Source organism: Stegodyphus dumicola, chromosome 4 (assembly GCF_044657685.1).
Source record: "Stegodyphus dumicola isolate Sdum_Otavi_A_Nest chromosome 4, ASM4465768v1".
NCBI classification, from domain to species: domain Eukaryota; kingdom Metazoa; phylum Arthropoda; class Arachnida; order Araneae; family Eresidae; genus Stegodyphus; species Stegodyphus dumicola.
In genome coordinates, this window is record NC_140771.1 from 54,063,273 (window position 1) to 54,083,729 (window position 20,457).

The 20,457-nt window shown below is 35.0% G+C and overlaps 2 protein-coding genes across 14 annotated transcripts in view; one reads left to right on the forward strand and one right to left on the reverse strand.

Annotated features, from left to right (window-relative positions):
- The first annotated feature begins 273 nt into the window (after positions 1 to 273).
- On the forward strand, positions 274 to 18,993 carry LOC146997547 (uncharacterized). Its single transcript, XM_085814903.1, has 4 exons — positions 274 to 2,274; positions 16,680 to 17,320; positions 17,402 to 17,794; positions 17,887 to 18,993. The coding sequence occupies exon 1, from the start codon at positions 569 to 571 to the stop codon at positions 1,949 to 1,951; it is 1,383 nt and encodes a 460-aa protein (XP_085671029.1). The 5' UTR covers positions 274 to 568; the 3' UTR covers positions 1,952 to 2,274; positions 16,680 to 17,320; positions 17,402 to 17,794; positions 17,887 to 18,993.
- The window catches only part of LOC118191046 (dynein regulatory complex protein 1-like), a 147,386-nt gene continuing 145,906 nt past the window's right edge, over positions 18,978 to 20,457 (reverse strand). For all 13 annotated transcript variants that reach the window (XR_015040661.1, XR_015040659.1, XR_015040656.1 and 10 more), the window contains one exon: positions 18,978 to 19,178. Coding sequence is in view for 10 of the 13 variants with exons in the window: in XM_085814899.1 (XP_085671025.1) it covers positions 19,067 to 19,178 (112 nt within the window). In the remaining 3 variants the exon portion in view is untranslated. The remainder of the gene's footprint in view (positions 19,179 to 20,457) is intronic.

Consider the following 20,457-nt stretch of genomic DNA (forward strand, 5'->3'; position numbering starts at 1 on the left):
CTTATGCCATGGTAATATTTTTGAGATGCGAAACTAAAGAAGAAACATTAGTCAGTTTTGTAATGGCTAAGTCAAGAGTCGCACCCTTAAAAGAACTTACTATTCCCCGTCTAGAACTTATGGCCTGTCTTTTGGGCGTGCGTCTTTCCAAATATGTGACAGAAGCTCTTACATTAGATGACATCCCGAAATATTTTTGGACCGATTCCACCACGGCCATATCTTGGATTCAAAGAAATGATGCGTGGGGCCTTTTGTGGGCAATCGCGTGAAGGAAATTTGCGCTTTCACTAAAGCAAATCAGTGGTCATATGTACAGGGTCATTCTAACCCAGCTGATTTACCTTCTCGTGGTTGTTCCCCTCTTCAGTTTTTCGAATTAAATTGGCGGAGAGGGCCTGTTTGGCTCAAAGACCCTACAGATAGCTGGCCAAAATTAGAGGTTAAGCCAAATGAAACTTTAGTTTTTTCAGAGCGCAGGAAAGGCATAAATTTAAATGTAAATCTTAGTATAACTACAAAAGCGGATAAAGTTAAGTGGTGTGAGAAGTTCTCTAAATTTTCAAAAATGTTAAGAGTTTTAGGTTGGATAAAAAGATTTATCAAAAATTGTCAAAAGAAAATTGTAAATAAAGAGCCTTTTCTGTCTGCTTCCGAGATAAAGGAATCTAAAATTATACTTCTTTCACTTGTTCAGGGGGAGAGTTTTCCAGAGACTGGAGACTCCATCAATGGAGTTTTGACCGTACGAGATCAGAGTGGCTTAAGAAGAGTAAAAACAAAAATCACCGAACGAGATGATTCTTATGCATTCCGGTACCCGATTTTATTACCTTCTAAGCATTATATTGTTGACTGTTTAATTAGAGATTACCATTTAAAGCATTCTCATGCCGGCGTACAAGCATTAACTGTTATAATTAGAGAAGAATTCTGGATCATTGGTGCAAGACGCCGAATTAGATCGGTGGTGAAACAGTGCGTCCGTTGTAAACGATTTTCAGCAAAACCTCCAACTACTGCACCCATTCAATTACCATTAGACAGAGTTCGAGATGCGTTCGCATTTGAAGTTACCGGCATAGATTTATGTGGCCCTCTGATTCTCAAAAATAAAAACAAAACCTGGGTAGTACTGTTTACGTGTGCTGTATATAGGTGTGTACATTTGGAACTAGTGACATCCGTAAGTACCGAATGCTTCATTCAAGCGTTTCGTCGGTTCATAGCCAGAAGAGGTCGGCCATCTACAGTTTATTCAGACAAAGGCACAAATTTCGTCGGTACATCTGCATTGCTGAAAAAGGTTGACTGGGTAAAGGTAATTGCTCAGGAAACTTTGCATCCCATCACTTGGAAGTTCATTCCGCCCACTGCTGCTTGGTGGGGCGGATGGTGGGAGCGTCTAATCCGCACAGCCAAGAATTTGATTGTGAGAGTCTTAGGACAAGCTGCAGTCAATTACGAAGAGTTACTCACCGCCATCTGTGATGTGGAAGCCGTAATAAACTGTCGACCACTAACTTATGTGTCAAATGACTCTGAGGATCTTCTACCATTAACGCCTTCCATGTTCTTACAGGACATTAAGGTTTCAGGTACAGCAGATTTGCATGCTTTAGATCGAAATAAACTCTTGGCTCGTCAGCGTTTCTGCCAGGAACTTCGAGAACAATTTCGTAGCCGTTTCCGCAAGGAGTACCTTGGACAGTTAGTACAAAAGCATGGACAGACGGACTGTGAATTAAAAGTTGGAGACATCGTGCTAATAGGTTGTGAGAACCTTAAAAGAGTGAACTGGCCAATTGCTCGTGTCCAAGAACTTTGTACAAGCAGAGATGGATGTATAAGAGTTGTAAAAGTGAAAACTAGAAATGGCATACTGATTCGTCCTGTACGTAAACTGTACCCTCTAGAAGTGTGTTCCTGTACTAAGGATACCATTATTTGATTTTGATTTTCCTTCTGAAAATCAAAAAGGTGGGAGTGTTGTGAAACTGATTAGCTGTATCTAACAAATATTAAAAACAAATCTCTTCATTTTGATGTACGAGACACAGATGGCGTTGGCTGTCATTGAAGTAGGAAGAAAAAAAGGGTTTTCCCCTTTCGACCTCGTGACGTGAACTGATTAAGTGTGTAATAACTTTCGGGGCCAGAAAAATTTCCCGACAATTGTTAAAAAATGTATATATTTTGTAGTATAGAGAGAATATAATTAGATAAATCAACATATTAGAGTTTTTATTACAGATTCAACATCACACTACCCAGGTAAGTGAGCAAGTTTTGTCTTTAGTTTTTCTGGATTGCTCGGTATCTGGGATGAGTGAAGGAAGTATTTTTATTTTAATGATATTTAATGATAAGACTATGTTTTTGTAATAACATCACTCGTCATATGAGTTGAGGCTCCCGAGTCGATAACCCATTCTTGCGTTTGCGTGTTTTCATGTTTATTTTCCACTTTTAGAACTTGATTAAACTGAATCTGTGTTCTTTCAGTTTCAATACTTTTAAAATACTTATTTTCTTTAAGTGTCGTTATGTTTTCTACACTTTGCGTATTTGCTATTTGGCATGCATTACTTTTATAATTTTGAGAATAATTTCTTACTTTACTGTTATTTACGCCTGTTTTGGGGGAATTTCTAGCGTTGCGTTTTAAATGAAAATAGTCATTTATCGTATGGTTATTTCTCTTACAATAAGTACAATATTGTGTACTATACTTTGATTTATTTTCGCTTTTACTTTTTAAAGCAACTGAATCGTATTTTTGAATTTTCTTAGTTTCCACACGTCTACAATACTCATCTATTAGTTTATTTTTTAACATATTCTAGCGACAATTCAGCTTCCGATTTACTTTCTATTGCAGTTATTAAGGAGTTGTATGAATTTGGTAAAGAACATAGTAATATTGCTATTAAGTTACTTTCTTTAATTTCTTCACCTATACTACGCAGCTTTTCAGCCAATTCTAGTACTCCTTTGATATGTTCCTGCATTTTAGAACTTTCATTATATCTAATGGAATATAGTTTTCTAAGAAGAAATAACTTGTTTGTTAAATTTACACATTCATGGACACATTTTAACTTCTGCCAAACTTCTTTAGCAGATTTACTATGCAAAACATGGATAATTTGCGAATTCGAAATGTTTAAACATATTAAAGCTTTAGCTTTACGATCATTCTTTAACCAAATATCAATAACAGTTTCCGGTTTTTCTTCGAATACAACATCATCTAGACTTTCTTTTATTAGAAGTTGTTTTATTTTAAATTTCCACACTGAATAATTTTCATCTGTTAACTTTTCTATACAAATTGATTCTTTTAGAATAGACATTATTATTTGTTACAATTATTCTTTTAAACTTTGTAACTAGTATTTTCAACAAAAGAGTTTTAACACTTTATGCCCTTGGAATCTTACAACATTACAAAATTTCAATTTTAGAAGCATTTCTACAAAGCAATTTTCTCAAGCTTATTAACTTAATCAGTCTCATAATCTTTTGTTGGTTGTGCATTAGCACTGAAGTCGTAATGAGTACGTTTCCTGAAGCACAGAATTAAAGAATCATAAGTCAAAAATTTTAACTACGAAATCTTTATTTAATAAAATAGGATAATTCTGCTTAACTTAAGTGATGTGATGACCTTACAGATGAATAAGGCACCATAAGGAAAACGAAACAAACATTTATCAAAAATTAACGTTCAAAGAATAATGGTAAAAAAATTAACATTCAAAGAATAATGGTAAACTCGGAGCACTACCTCGCTCTTACAACATAGTTAATCTACCACCTGCCTCCTCTGAAGCTAACATGCAACTGTCGTCTCTCTCACTTGCTGGGCTCTGCCAGGCAGCTGATTGGCTCACCGCAGCCAGATACATGACACCCCCCCGGTAAGATTGTGCTACGCCAAAGCGAAGCAGAATCTGAAACTGAACCAGCAAATACAAACTTAAATTGTGTACTCCACATACCAAATTAATTCAAAATATATGAACATGTATACATGATGTAATAACATACTTTAAAATAAGTGCAATAAACATTCATCTCACAACAGATGAACAGACGACTTGATACAATACCGGAGTTCTGTAATAAAACATATACGCAATACTATTTCAAAACACAATATTATAATACAACTTTAAATCAGTAATTTGTTTTTCAAAACAGATGGAAAGTAGCTCTCGTACCATTCCGGAACAAAAGAAAGTAACTAATGCAAAGTTTTAAAACATATTAGTTCATACTTAGTTCACACCTATTTCATTCACCAACTAGTCTTGAAAGACTATCTGCATTTTTCAATTGTGCACCAGGGCAATGTGAAATATGAATATTATAGCGTTGAAGTGCCATTGCCCACCTCTGTAATTTGGCTGAATGCGGTGCCGACTTATACAAATATAATAATGGATTATGGTCTGTGATCAGCTCGATATTCGATCCAAACACCCAACACTCGAACTTTTTTAATGACCACACAACGGCATAAGCCTCGCGTTCAATAGTTGCCCAGTTCTGCTGAGTCTTCGAAAGTTTTTGACTGGCAAAGCTGATAGGATGCAAACTGCCTTTCCTGTCTCGTTGTGACAAGCAAGCACCAACACTATATGAACTAGCATCACACTGTATGGTGTAAGGTTTTCCTGGTTTTGGAGTGTACAATATTGGTGCTTCACACAGTCGACGTTTCAGTTCTTGAAATGCTGATTCCTCAACATCAGTCCATGGAATTATCTCAGGAATTTTCTTTTTCGTAAGCTTCATCAATGGGCGAGCTATTTCTGCATAATTCTTTATGTAATCACGATAATAGTTGAATAAGCCTTATGTAATCACGATAATAGTTGAATAAGCCTTATGTAATCACGATAATAGTTGAATAAGCCTTATGTAATCACGATAATAGTTGAATAAGCCTTATGTAATCACGATAATAGTTGAATAAGCCTTATGTAATCACGATAATAGTTGAATAAGCCTTATGTAATCACGATAATAGTTGAATAAGCCTTATGTAATCACGATAATAGTTGAATAAGCCTAATGCACTCTTTAGAGCAGTCTTCGTTTTAGGACTTTATAATTTCAATGGCTTGTAATTTTTCAGGATCAGGTTGATGTCTTCCAGCTCCTATTATATGTCCTAAATACTTTATCTCCGAACGTGCAAAAACACATTTCTTTACGTTCACCGTAAACCTGAGATCACTTAATGTAGTTAGCACAGCATCTAAATGTTTGATATGAGAATTCCAATCTGGTGAAAAGATAGCAATATCATCAATATATGCTTTGCAAAAATCGCTATGTTTTCTTAAGGCATCATTCATCACTCCCTGAAAAGTAGAAGCTGCATTTTTTAATCCAAAAAGCATCACTTTCCAACGATATTGGGAACGATGTGTCTTGAATGATGTTAAATCTCGACTTTCTTCTTCTAAAGGTATTTCCCAGTAACCTTTCAAGACATCTAAACAGGTGATAACATTCGCGTGTCCAATTTTATTGATTAGATCAGTCAATTCCAATGGAGAATGTGATTCTCCATTGGAAAATCAACAGGCTTGGTTACTTGATTCAACAACCTGAAATCAATACATAAACGCATACTTCCGTCTTTCTTGGCAACACATACGACTGGGTATGCTATTTCAGCTTCACTTGGCTCAATAAGACCCAAGCTCTCTAATTCCTCGATCTGTTTATCTACTTCAGGTTTCAAAGATTCTGGGATCTTGTACATATATGGCTTTTTTCTTTCAACTCCAGGTAACAACCGAATTCTATGTTCACCAACGCTGGCTATTTGGATCTCACCAGAAAATAACGCGATGTGCTTGAGTAAGAGCTCGTGTAATTCCTTTTGTTTGCTACCCTCTAAATGACTAATATCCACCTCGATTTCCCTTCTAGTTGCTGCGCAATCTCCTTTATTTGGAGTTGCATGAATTTCCCCAAACTCAGAATCATCTTCAAATATCACTCCCACAGTTTGTGCTCGAACATAAAATTTTCTTATTTTGTTCACATGAACATGCCTCACAATCCCATCGGGTAATTTAACTTTATAAGAATGAGGATTTACTCTTTCAACAATTTCACCTGGACCTGTCCACCTAGCATATAGCTTGTTGCTAGAGTCTGGTAAATATACTAGATCACCATTTTTAAATTCTTTCAAACTTTTGCGACGGTTAGAATAATATGCGTAAGCTTCTTGTTTTTCCGCGGCGGATAAAGAAGCGAGCTCAGATGCTTTCTCTAAATTTATCTTTAATTCTTGTAGATAATCAACTGCTGAATTACTCAGATTAAGAGGTAATGGTATTTCACCGGACCATGATGATTTTAACACAGCTAAGGGACCTCTAGCTTCACGACCGTACATAAGCATAAATGGAGATACACCTATAGTGCAATCTGGAACTTCACGATACGCAAAAAGTAAATAAGGTATGTGCTTGTCCCAATTAACAGGATCTGTGCGAATTACATGATGTAGCATTTGTTTAAATACCCGATTCCATTTTTCCACTGAGCAGTTTGATGCTGGGTAACCAGGTGTCGAAAAACGAGGATGAGTTCCTAACCTTTTTTCGAATTCTTGAGTTAACTGTGAGGTAAAATTAGTGCCTTGATCACTACAAATTATGTCTGGAATACCGGTTCTCATAAAAATATCTAAAAGAGCCTCACAAGTAGCTTTAGCAGAAAGACTTTTTAAAGGTATGACTTCTGGCCATTTTGAATGATTATCTATCAAACATAAACAATATTTATGTTTCCTTCCTGAAGGCGGTGAAATTTCACCAATAATATCTACATTTACTGTATGAAAGGGATATGGCGCTCGAACAATAGGAGTAATCGGAATTTTAACCGATTGTCTTTCCGGACTTTTTAATTGACATCTTTTGCATGTTCTACAATAATTTTCTACATCTTTGGATATGTTCGGCCAATAAAATGAAAGCTTAATTCTTTCTTTAGTTTTCCTCATACCTAAATGATTTCCGAATATGGAATCATGAGCTAATTGAAGGACTTTATTTCGATAATTCTCGGGCAAAACTAACTGTTGTATGTTTTCCCCACAAATTTTTTCTTTATGAAATAATAATTCATCTTGTGAAAAGAAATTATTCTTCCCTAATTCTGCGTCCTTAAAAGAATTTATTAACGTTTGGCAGTTTCTCTGATCGACCTTAAATTTATTAGATTCCGAATAACTGTTTAGTCTTTCACCATTCTGATTCGCAAATGAACTATAAAAAAGATTTACATTTGGCAGTTCAACGGCGCCAACCTCACCTTGTTTTTGTTCATGAGTTTCCGGGAAGACTTGATTCATTCTCGTCTTCAAATATGCGATCCCATACATCTGGTGTAATTAAACATTGAACATTGAGCTTATCTGTTAACGCGAAAAGAGCTTCTACGCGCGAATATAGACAACTGTTTGGTTTTTTGTAATAAATGGGAATAGTTGCTAACGTTGCCTCTATGACGTCGCCAAATGCGGAACTTAAAATGATTTTACCATTACTTTCTATTTTTAAATCAGGAATTAATGTAGTGTTCAAAATTGGTATTTCCGTACCTGGATCTTTTATGGCTTCTACTTGCTTCCCTGCAATGTAAATAGTAATCTTTTCCAAGAAATAAAAATTAAGTTTTCCGTCGGAACACTCGCGTTTTTGTAAATGTTTAGAATTTACATTTGTAACAACCGCATTGTCCTTCGGTTTACTTGAAGTGTTAACTTTCGGTTTGACCGGGAAATTATCGTTCTGTTTATCGGACCTCTCAAATTTATTTCGCCTGTTTGGGCAATTCTTAGCCAAATGTAAACTGCTACTACACACGTAACATTCTCGCGGTTTAAACGAATGTTTCTGTTCATTTACCACTAAATCTTTTCTTAGCGCTGGTGGAATGTAGAGTTTTTGTTGTATGAATCACGAAAATTAGCGCGTTTTTCACCTCTTATGTCATCAAAAGATTTACCTTTTGCGATGAAATAAGTGTCGCATTCCGTCGCTAGTTCTTCTGGACGTAGCCAACATTCACCTTGTCGAACTGCAACATGGCAAGCCAAATCACTATCCAATGTTTGAAAAAGTTTGTCGGAAATTATTAAGTTAATTAAAGATTCAAAATCATTGACGCTTCTACTTTTACAATAATGGATCCAACATGATCTTAAACGAGAGGCGAACTGCAAATGAGTTTCCCCCGTCAACCTTTGAGCTTGGCGAAAATTTTCTAAACATATAATTGGCGATGGTTCATATTCCTTAAGAATTAAAGATTTAATTTTTTCATAATCTTTAATATATACTAGAAGATCTATATATACTAGAATATATACTAGATCATCATCTTTAATATATACTAGAATATTAGAAGATTTATCACCTATAAGTTTGAGTAAAATTTCAGACTTAAATTCATTTGGTACATTCTTATGCTTAAAAGCCCTTTCTATAGAATCAAAAAATAAGTTCCATGCTTCACCCTTTTTAGGTACAGAAATCGATAAACGCCTGTACAGCTTTCAAAAGCTTGTCTAATGAAAGTGTATTTTCTACGTTGTTACTTTCGATTTGCATTAAACGCAATTTCAGAATTTCTTCTTACTTTTTCCTTTCTTCAACCGTAGTATTAAGGAATTCAATAACAAAATCTTTATCTTTCAAATATTCTTTAGAACTTAAAAGCTTATCTTTTAATTCTACAACTTTTAAACTAGAATCAGCTTCTTCACCGAGTTCCTTCAACACCGAAATCAAATCAAAATCACTTTTAACTACTCCTTTAAACATATTTAGAAGAAATTTTCCTTAAAATTACAACAAAAATTTCTCACCTTTTCTCAAAATCCAGTCGGTTTCGTTAGCTCTGGTTCTCGAAATCGAGAGCGTGCTGTAATGACCTTACGGATGAATAAGGCACCATAAGGAAAACGACACCAACATTTATTAAAAATTAACGTTCAAAGAATAATGGTAAAAAAATTAACATTCAAAGAATAATGGCAAACTCGGAGCACTACCTCGCTCCTACAACATAGTTAATCTACCACCTGACTCCTCTGAGGCTAACATGCAACTGTCGTCTCTCTCACTTGCTGGGCTCTGCCAGGCAGCTGATTGGCTCACCGCAGCCAGATACATGACACATAACAAAAAGTAATAATGTTCACGGACATTAAAATTGGAGTATTCAAAAGAATAACTTACATAGAATCATCATCAGTACTAAATATCACCAGGCTTACCTATATTAGGCAATAAAAAGGAGAAACACGAACATACTTTGCCATCGTACCTGAAAGAGAAGAAAGTACTAACTTGATTTAGACCTTTGGCCCAAGTACAAGTAGCTAGGGTGAAAATCAAATATACTGCATTGCACCCGAGTTTTACTTTCTCTCGCCAATATATACCTTGTCGCACGTTCGTTTCGTATGCCTTTCGAGTTTCATTATGCAAAATACCTAAATTTATGCTAACAAAAAGGTAAAATTAAACAAGATCTGATAATTTTTTTTTTTTTTTTTTTTAATTTAATGAACATTTTCAGGCAGTGATTTTCAAAACTATAATAACATTACAAAACGATTATTTATTTGATAATATCATCATTAAATTATTAACATTAAAGTGGATTATTTATTTTAGTAATTTATAAAATTCGGAGCATAAAATTTTCTGAGTGTATGAAGGGAAAAGAAAAAGATAAAATAAATTCTAGAAGCACTCAGATTTTATATGACGCCCAAAAGGAACCTTTTTTTAACGTTTTGTGTGTTACCTATATTTATTGAATATGATGTTTTTCGCCCGTAAACCACATTTGAAACATCGCCCATAACATTTGAAAACAGCACATCTTTAGAATTTCCACACTGGAAATAGAAATGTTATTTTCCGTACAGTGTTGCCGTTGCTCGCTTTAAAATCGTTGAATTTGTTAATTAAAAATACGTTAAAGTTTTACAAAATATGAAATAGATAATAAAATAAAATCGAAATTCGACCGTCCAGATGCCCATGTTCGGGTGGAGGATTACATTATTCAAAGTTTGATGGCTCTAGATACCGTAGTTTTTGTCACAGTGCGAGAAATATACATATATTCATCAGATTCTTCATTATTTAATTTCTTTAAATATAATACAGGGCGATAATATTTGGTAACAACAATTTGCAAGGAGACACGGACATTTATAGTGAAACAGCGCAAAATGCCGCTTCGAGGTAATAAATTAAATTAACCGTAAATAAAAAAAAATCTTATGCAGAACTAAAAATAAATTTAAAAGATAGTTACTGTAAAATACAAGCAAAATTAATTATTACGGTTAAATACAATTTTAATATTGGAATTAAATGTATAAAAATTAAGAAGTCAAAAGTGTTTATCACTATGATGTATTATGAAATATAACTGAAATAAAATTCCTTTATAGAAATTGTGCTATAGTACTTATCTATAATTTTAAAAAAGCAGCACAATTTAGAATTTTAAACAAAACTTTCAAAACTTCGTTTTTAAATATTTTAGTACTTTTACTTATTTACACCAATAAAAAGCATAAAAATTGCTTGTTTGAAATTTTCTATTAGTTCAGATTAAAAATAGGATTTTCTAAAAGAAGTAGTTAGAAATTTCCTTACAGCATAGGAAAAGTTAAAAAATATCCAGCCCTGAAAGCATGCAATAGCTCTATTATTATTTGGAACGCTAATTATGCTCGATAAAGATGCTAAATTTTTAAAAATCAATCTTAGTTTCAAAATAAAAATATGGAGAAATTCTAATTTCTGAAATAAGGCTTTACAACCAGCTTTTTCTTGACAATTATACACGCTGCAATAGGCAACCACTGTTAAATTTCTGCAAGTCGTCCCTACTCCTCCGTATGTGATCAAGGTGACAGCCGGGAATGCCTCAGATGAGAGAGAAAACACATTTTGGTTAGTCTATTTCTTATAAGGTCCATGGCTTTATCAGCTCGGATTATCTTACTATTGCTACGTCAGCCACATGTTTCATCCTGTTCGTGTTGTAATCCGGTTTCATGTCCGAGCTTATCGATTGACGTAGAAGTCCCCACTGCTCTGATGTCATACTAAATCCGTATCCTGGTTGCAACAAGTTTCTAGTTTATTCTTTTTAGTTCAGCAATCACCACTAGAGGGCAGTAGTCTTACCCATAGCGCTTTCTGATTGGTTCTCGTGGATCCTGACCAAGGCCTATATAAAGAGACGCTGTACCCTTTTTCATCATTTGGCTGGCTTTGAATTTGCTTAGGAAGTGATCCAAAGTATTTTAGAGGCGTTTTGAAAAGAAAAAAAAGAAGAAAAAAAAAACCAGTTCGTTGAGTTAGATTGGGATTTTTAGCCAAGTTTTGAATTGTTTTGTTTGACAAGGACTATAAATTTATAAAAACACTATTGTGTATTACTTCATTAGAGGTTCAGCGTCAAAACTCTGATTTCACCTGACTGTTTTGCTCATCGTTTCATCATGGAACGTATGATTGATTTCATTAGGGCTGAAATTACGAATCTGCAGTGCATAGAGGAAGCAGATGGTCCTCTTAGTGAACAAGATGCCAGGGATCTCCTATTTTTTCAAAGACTAAAACTTTTCATAGAAAATGAGATCACCCAGAAAAGAACCGCCGCTGCACCGAAGCCTAATATCCCTGCTGCTAAAATATTTGATGATGAATTTCCGACTCTTGGTCAGATCAAACCTAACGCTCGAAGAGCCAATAGCCCAGCCCGTTCTGATGAGGAAGGCTCCAAAAAATATAAAGCCCTAGACGAGGATAGCAGCAATTCTGATACAGGACCCAGAGGAGACACCATCATACGTCTAAGAAAGCCCGTCCGGAAAACCAACTCCTCGGATAATTCTGATTCGTCGAGAATACCGCCTCCGGAGACGACTGCAAATGAAACTTCCGAAAATATGGAAACGGTCCTTAACGAAACTCCAGCTCAAGACGCAGCCAATCTGGATGTAGCACCTTTTAAAAGAACACCGCCGATAATAATTAAAGACCAAAGGAAAAATTTCATGCAACTCAAAGCCTTATTAATTGGATATAACCTCTCCACTAACGGAGATTACTACGGACAACTTATTAGCGGAGGAATTAAAATACATGCTCACAATCCTACCATCTACCGCCAAATCATTAAAGTACTCAAAGATACAGGTGTGTTTTATCATTGTTACGAGCTGCCAGAGACCAGATATGTAAAAGCAGTCATCAGAAGCCTCCCATCTTATATGAAATCGGAAGATATAGAGGAAGAACTCAGAGAAAAAGGATATAGTGTTATCAGAGTCAACCAAATGAAGCGTCGCCGTGACGGAGAAATAATAAATTTACCACTGTTCCTTGTGACTTTAAAAAGAGAGGAAAAGAGCAATGCCATCTTCCATGAACATTTTGTGCTTGGAATGAAAATCAAAGTCGAAGGTTATAAAGGAAGAGCTGGGCCCTTACAGTGTTTTCGCTGTCAAGGATTCCACCACTCTCAAAGTAATTGTCATCACGCCCCGCGCTGTGTTCGCTGCGGTGAGGAGCATGAATCTTTCACATGTAAAAAAGATAAAACTACTCCTCCAAAGTGTGCGAATTGCCTTATGGAAGGACACACAGCAAACTACAGAGGATGTGAAAGATTTCCTAAGACGAAAACTTTTTCTCAACCGAAACCCTTCACAGATCGAGTCATCACAAACAAATCATACGCTGAAGCCTTAAGCTCTGGATTAGCCCCTGAATCTCTCATGGAAGCTAAAAAAGTGCTTTGTGACTTACGGGCCATCGTTTCCATCATTCAGGAATCTGGAATAACTCAAATCTTTAAGCAATTAACTACTGATAAAGCTTCATTTCCTGACAAAACCCAGCAACATGGATAAAACTACCAGAACTGTGAATCCCATCCGTTTCGTCATCTGGAATGCCAATGGCCTCCAGAACCGTTTATATGAACTTCATAATTTTCTACAGTATCATGATATTGATATTGCTGTGATTACCGAAACGCATGCGCAACAGTGTCACCGTCTCAGGATTGCAAATTATTTACTTTACAGGTGTGATAGAATTAGTCACCGTGGTGGAGGTGTTTGTATATACGTTAAACGCACGTTACAATCATGTTTAATTAAGGAAAGCAGAGACTTTAACTGTGAACTAGTTACAGTTTGTGTGACGCTACCAGTTTTTAAAAATATTTATTTCACTGCTCTATACAACCCGCCTAATAACAGGCTTAGTGATAACTTATTAAATGCTTTTTTGCCAAGTGATATCCCGACCGTCCTTGCAGGGGACTTAAATGCAAAGAATACTGCCTGGAACTGTCGACGATCCAATGCAAATGGCAAAATATTATATAATTACATACTTAATAATCCTATTTTAATTCATGCACCGAATGATTATACTTATCGTCCAGATAGACTCGAGTACTCTGATATATTAGACATCGCTTTGTCTACCACTACTATTCCTATTACTACTGAAGTACTTTAAGAACTCTCATCTGACCACCTGCCCGTTATCGCTTATCTGGGAATTAATAGAACTGAAGCTCGTACTCTTAACACAACTACTGACTGGTCTCTTTTTGAAAACCTTATGAGTGATCGTATTATTCCTCTCTATAACCTTAATACAGTGCAAGGAATTGAAAATGCGGTTTCTGCACTTACTGAAAATATTAAAAGTGCTATTGCTGAAGCAAGTGACACTAAACCACTTAAAGATAATAGCCTTCGACTTCCTAATTACATTCGCATCAAGATTAGACAACGCAACAGAATGAGAAAATCCTATCACGTGACCTGGGACCCACGAATGAAACGCGAAATCAATAAACTTAATAAAGAAATTCAGAAAGACATAAAAAATTATAGAGAAGAATTATGGTGCGAGAAATTAATTAGTATTAACACTAGAGATGGGTCATTATGGACATTAATTAAGAATCTTAAATCTCACTATACTACAAATCGCCCTCTTACCCATAATGGAGCTCTCGCAGTCACTCATCAGGATAAAGCAAATGTGTTTGCGACCTACCTAGAGGAACAATTTACACCCAATGAATGGCCAAATAATAAGGACTTTGAACATAGCACATTGACACATGTCAAAGACTGGTTATATTCCCCCACTGCTAGAAACTTAATTAAATTCACCAACCCAGCTGAGATTAAAGAAATTATCAAGAAACTTCATCCCAGGAAAGCACCGGGAATAGATGGCATCACAATAAAGCTATGAAATGCCTTCCCAGAAAAACTATCGGAATAATAGCAAGTATTTTTAATGCTTGCCTTACATCCTTATACTTCCCCAAATTATGGAAAACTGCTAAGGTCATCTTAATACTAAAACCTGGAAAAAACCACTCACAAGCTGACGGATACAGGCCCATTAGTTTACTGCCTGTATTAAGTAAAATATTTGAAAGAACTATTCTCAGCCGAATGAAAAATTATCTTCAACTTCTTCCGCCGGAGCAGTTTGGCTTTAGAGAGAGGCTCTCGAGCGCAAAACAACTTATTCGTATTACGGAGTATTCTGGAGCTGCTTTACATAACAAATTGAATGTTGTTATCCTCATGCTGGACGTAGCGAAAGCTTTCGACCGCGTCTGGCATGAGGGACTCATTGCAAAACTAATCAACCTTAATTTTGAAAGAGAAATTCTTCTGATCATCCTCTCATTCATCTCGGACAGGACTTTTAAAGTGTACGTGAAAGGAGCTTACTCCTCAGAACGTAATATGCAAAGTGGACTACCTCAAGGGTCTTGTTTAGGCCCTGTACTCTATTTATTTTATGCTGCAGACTTCCCTAAACCCAACAGTAACGACTCTATCTTTGCATGTTACGCAGATCATACTGCCTTGGCAGTTAAGTCTGCGAACATTAACTTCGCTATTAAGAAACTACAAGCCTTCATTCCAAGTATAGAGTCATGGTGCGCGAATTGGAAAGTGAAGATTTATGCTCAAAAATCTCAATTATTGATCATTCGCAGAAGGAAAAGAAATAAGCAACTGAAGAATCACCTTCTCCTCTTTAATGAAAGAGTTCCTATAGTGAAAAGTGCCAAATATCTCGGAGTCACTCTTAATGATCGTCTTACTTGGACTGACCATATTAACAATGTTCGAACCACTGCACTACAAATTATCAAGTGTTTGCTTCCTATACTCGGTAAATACTCTAGAATGGATTTGGGGAAGAAAAGACTTGTTTATCTCTCCACAATTAGACCTATTTTGACTTATGCATCTCCTGCCTGGGCGGCAGCCAAAGACTCAGATGTGAACAAACTCCTGCGTATTATCACGAACGCACACTATTATGTCCGCAACAAGACCCTCCATGAGGACCTCAAAATTGATACCATCGCGGTACATCTGCGGAAACTTAACGATAAATTCTTCAAAAATGCGCAGGAATGTAACTTTATGAATCATTTTAACATGTTTCATTATGAAGTTCTCACCGATGATCGATTTCTTCGACCTTTCGCAGCTTACATACTCAGTGGAAACGAACAAGTTTTCTTCAGCATTTCTAACCTGAAATCTCGCAACGTATTAACGACTTCTTCACACCTCACGTGACAAGGTAGTCACGCCCTCTCAACATCTGCAATCCTGACTTGGGTCTCACTCATGCATTCTCCTACTTTCAGCGCTCTATAGCAACTAACTCAGACAGCCGGAACAAAACTTGCAAATCCTGCAAGTTAATCAGCGGCGCATCCAGCGGTACTTGGAACTTGGTTTTTCATCATTTGCGTTCGTGCTGTATGCTTCGCTCCTGCTTTCGCCCTTCCTGTTTGAATCCAGTCGTGTTATTCGAGGTACGTATTTATTTTTATAGTAGATTATGTTCGTTTTTGTACTCATGTATTCGATATTAATAGTTATTTTTATTAGATATTATACAAGTTTTTATCATGTCTTCTTTATTTTTCTTACAGATTTTTCCTTGTGATTACTTTAGTTGAACCCATTTTGTTTTAATATAAGTCATTCATTTTCGATACCTCTTTTACATTAATTTTTATTCTGTATTTTTTCGCTCTTATTTGTAGATTACATTTATTGAGATTATAGCAAAATATGATACCTAAGGTAAATTTTCTTCGTTAAATATTTTTTAACTTAACGTTACTCTTATGTTTTCATGTAAATATTAATCGCATTTCTTAAATTATCTGCAGCATGTTTTCTTTTTCCCAACGTAAATCTTAAATTAACGTTATTTCGTGTTTCCATGTAAATATTATCGCTTTCCCTTTGCGTTCTTTCTACTTAACGCTGCAATATATTTTTAAATGAGTTTGTTTTTATTTTATTATTGTAAGTAGGTTTATTTTAAGTTATTATTATTTTAACTTTCCTGTTCATTTTTATTTGTTTAATATTTTTTTCTGATGAAACATATATCTGAGGCTATGCTTTTAAATCACAGGCTTCTCAGACACAAGCCAACGTAAGTATTTACTTTTTTAAAAGTTGTCCGTTCGAGAATTTTTGAATTATGATACTTAATTTTGATACTTTATATTTTTAGATGGATCCTGAGTATGTTTTTGAACATAAAGACATGCCTCTGGATGATCAAACGATTGCCATCATGGATTTTGGCAATCTTACGCCATCCCAATTGGATTCGCCTTTCGTTGATAATCCAAATTTAATTTGCTCGGAGTGTAATAAAACCTTTACACAACGGAATAATTTAATAAGGCATATTAACGTGCAACATTCGGCAGGTAAATACATTTGATCCATATGTAAAAAGATCTTCCGACGCTCAGATAAACTAGATAATCATATAAAGTTTCATGCTAAATCACCGAAGCGTGGACCATCTCACGCAGTGAAACGAGCAGCTCCCCCTGCCTGTCCCTAAACGACCACGGCAAGAACGTCCACCCTGCCTTGGTACGTTTGCTACGGAAATCATTTATCCTAGTGAAGACACCAAGAATGACTTACAAGTTTTTTAGAGTCATCAAGAACTGAAGTTGCGGGAAAGATTCAAGAAGCTGCCACACAGCACCAAGGTATCAAATGGTACTTGAATGTTTGTGTGAAGATTGTGAGAAAAGTGTCAGAGACCGAGGAGGAGACATGCACCCCTTACTTTCGTCCAGATGCAGCACTACGCTCACGGGAGAAATGCCCGACATGCAAGCTGCTATTGAAAAGGTAAGAAAGTTAATTTTATTTGAACTTTAATTTATTTTAAAATGTGTGTGAAATTAGTAATACTCATGAAATGTTTTACAGGTGCTAGATTCCTTGGACAAATTTCTGAAAAAAGGTTCAGGATGGGTTTTATACTCCGTCCAATATCTGGAGCTCAAGACCGCTGTCTACAAACCCCTGGCGGCATCTTCTTACATACCTCTGCTGAAAGTCTTAGCTAGTAAAATGGCTGTTCTCAATATCCAGAATGAGGACCACAAATGTCTCGTCTGGAGTGTGTTAGCAGCTCTTCACATGCATATAGAGTATCTCATTACAAGCCTTATGAAGGAGAAATCAATGCGGATGGCCTGTCTTTTCCCACCCCCATTTACCAGCTCAACAAGTTCGAAAAGATGAACAATCTATCGATCAACGTGTTCGGCTGAGAAAACAACGAGATTTTACCTCTTCGGATTACCAAGAGTCGAAACGGTAATTTACCCTTATTTTGTAAATTTTAACAGATATTTTTTTTTCTTGCGTTGTTGAACTGTTTTATTGACTGACAATTTTCTCTTTTGTAGATGACCAGCATATCAATTTGTTGCTCATTTCCGATGAGGAGAAGAGACATTATTCTCATTAAGAACATGTCTCGTCATTAGGCAGAGATTGTTTTTCTCATCCGGCGGTGAAAATGCCGGACTTACATATTCATGCTTGTACCTATAATGTATAATCATCAAGAATTGTTTACTTATTAAAGTTTACACTTAAACAAACAAACAAACAAACAAACAAAAAAAAAAAAAATGGGTGTCATCTATGCGTCGATCGACAGTAACATGTGTGAAGCAAAAGAACCCCACGCTACGATATAATACAATGATTCGTATCTGCCTCGGCACGACTACGACAGTCAACTACATATGATATATTCACTTTGGAAGATAACAAACACTTTTTTCCTTGTTGCATGTAGCACAAGCTTTACACATCCTCTGTAGGCATGTTTTGAGGAAGCAAACACTATGATTTGGTGCACAATTTTATCGAAGTTGCAAAATCAATGATAAACTTTTGTTTATAAGATGTTTTTTGCAGTTTACAACATATTTTAGGTATAAAAACTAAAAATTCAAGTAGATGCAGACACATGGTAGGAATTTCCGGTTCACCAATGTCACGTCTCACCTTAGTCGAGATTAGAGTCACCATTCTACAAAGATATGTGTTAATGCAAGGATGAAGATAGTATGCTTGGTTTTACATCCATTACTTTAAATAGACTAAAAAAATAAATTAGCTTATCACACATGCAAAAATAAAGATAAACATCACATGTAAGTCATTCAATACAATCAAAGAATCATAATCAGAATTTCACAGTGACAGCAAGTATGCTAGTTTGAAAGTTAGCCAGTATCATGTGACATTAGCAAGATCACTTTGATGTTTCACAGACGGCTGTCAGAGAGGAACTGCCTAGTCACAAATTCACTTCTACCAGATGAGAGGGTTTAGCAGCATCATTTGGACCTTTCTGCTATCTAAGAGTTCCCAACAACCTCAAAAATTTCTCTCCATCTTTGCTTTCCTTGACATTTTACTAATTATAATTGAAAATTCAATTTGTACCCTTCAAAAATGTTATGCAACCCTAGAAATGTAAATAAAACGTTTGAAACATATATGCTTTATTTTCAACAGTCATTTTAGAAAAAAATATACAGTAATAAATACATTAGCATGAAGATTAGTAGATCATAAATACACATAGGCATTATAGTTCTTCAGATATTTTTCAAACTCTTCATTCTCAGCTACCAGGCTTAATTTCAATTCAAGCAAACTACAGCGAGTCTTTAAGAGTTCCCTGGAAAACAAAAAAACATAATGTTATAACATAAAAGAATTCAAAAAATAAATATATTTCATTAATCAGAAGATTTAATTCTATTGTTGATAAAATTAAATAGCCCTCCATGAATTTTTACTTAAAATGAGATCTGCTTTTGTCTACAGTATATAATATGTATTTAAGATAAAATTCTATCTTTATTATAATTTAATTTGCAATAGACCCGTCTTTTTTAGCCCAAGAAGGACTATTAATTTTGTTTTGGCATTTTGGGTTGGTTTACTATAAATGTCAGTTCACTTTTCAAATTGTTGCCACCAAATATTAGAGCCCTGTGTTATATTTAAAGAAATTAAATAATGAAGAATCTGCATAAATGTATATATGTTTCTTGCATTGTGATAAAACAACGGTACCTAGGGCCATTAAATTTTGAATAATTTAATCTTTCACTGAATATGGGCATTTGGAAGCCCGTATTTGTAATTTGAAATTTGTTTTATTATCGATTTCATATCTTGTAACACTTTAACGAATTTTTGATTAACAAAGTCAATGATTTTAAAGCGAGTAATGGCAATATTGTACAGGGGAAGAAAAAAAAAAAACACCTCCAAGCACGAGACTGTGTATCGGAAATTTTAAAGATACGTTCGTTTTAAAATTATTTTGAGATATTGCTATTGAATTGAATTTTATGGTTTAAGTCTGAAGATCATGATATTTAATAAATAAAGGTAACACACAAAATGTTAAAAAAATGCCCCATTGGGTGAAATGTAAAATCTGAAAGCGTTCAGATTTTATTTTTTAATTTGTTAATTTCCTTTTTTAATTCTAAAAATAATAATTCTGAATATAAACACAAATGAAAACAGTAATTCTGAAACCTCATATCAAATCATTCTGAAGTGAATCTTTCCAAAATCAATTCTCGTCACGATTCTTACATAAACAGATAGCACAAGTAAAACTATAATCTTTCATCCAATCAAAACAAAATCTTTATTAAGCTAACAGTAATAAAATGATACTATGCTAAGAATTCAAGAAATTTTACTATTGTTAATTTAACATTGGCAACAGAATCTTAACAAAGACAAATGGTGCTCCCATTAGTTTTGCAGTTTATTTCAACTTTAGGTATTTTTTCAATTTAAATTTTAAAAATACAAAATTAGAAGAAGGAATAAAATGTTGACCTTTGTATTTAAATTTTTTATACTTTTTTTTGTAAGCTTTGTCTTACAATCTCTTTGGCTATTCATTAGTAAAACCTAAACAAAACTCTTAA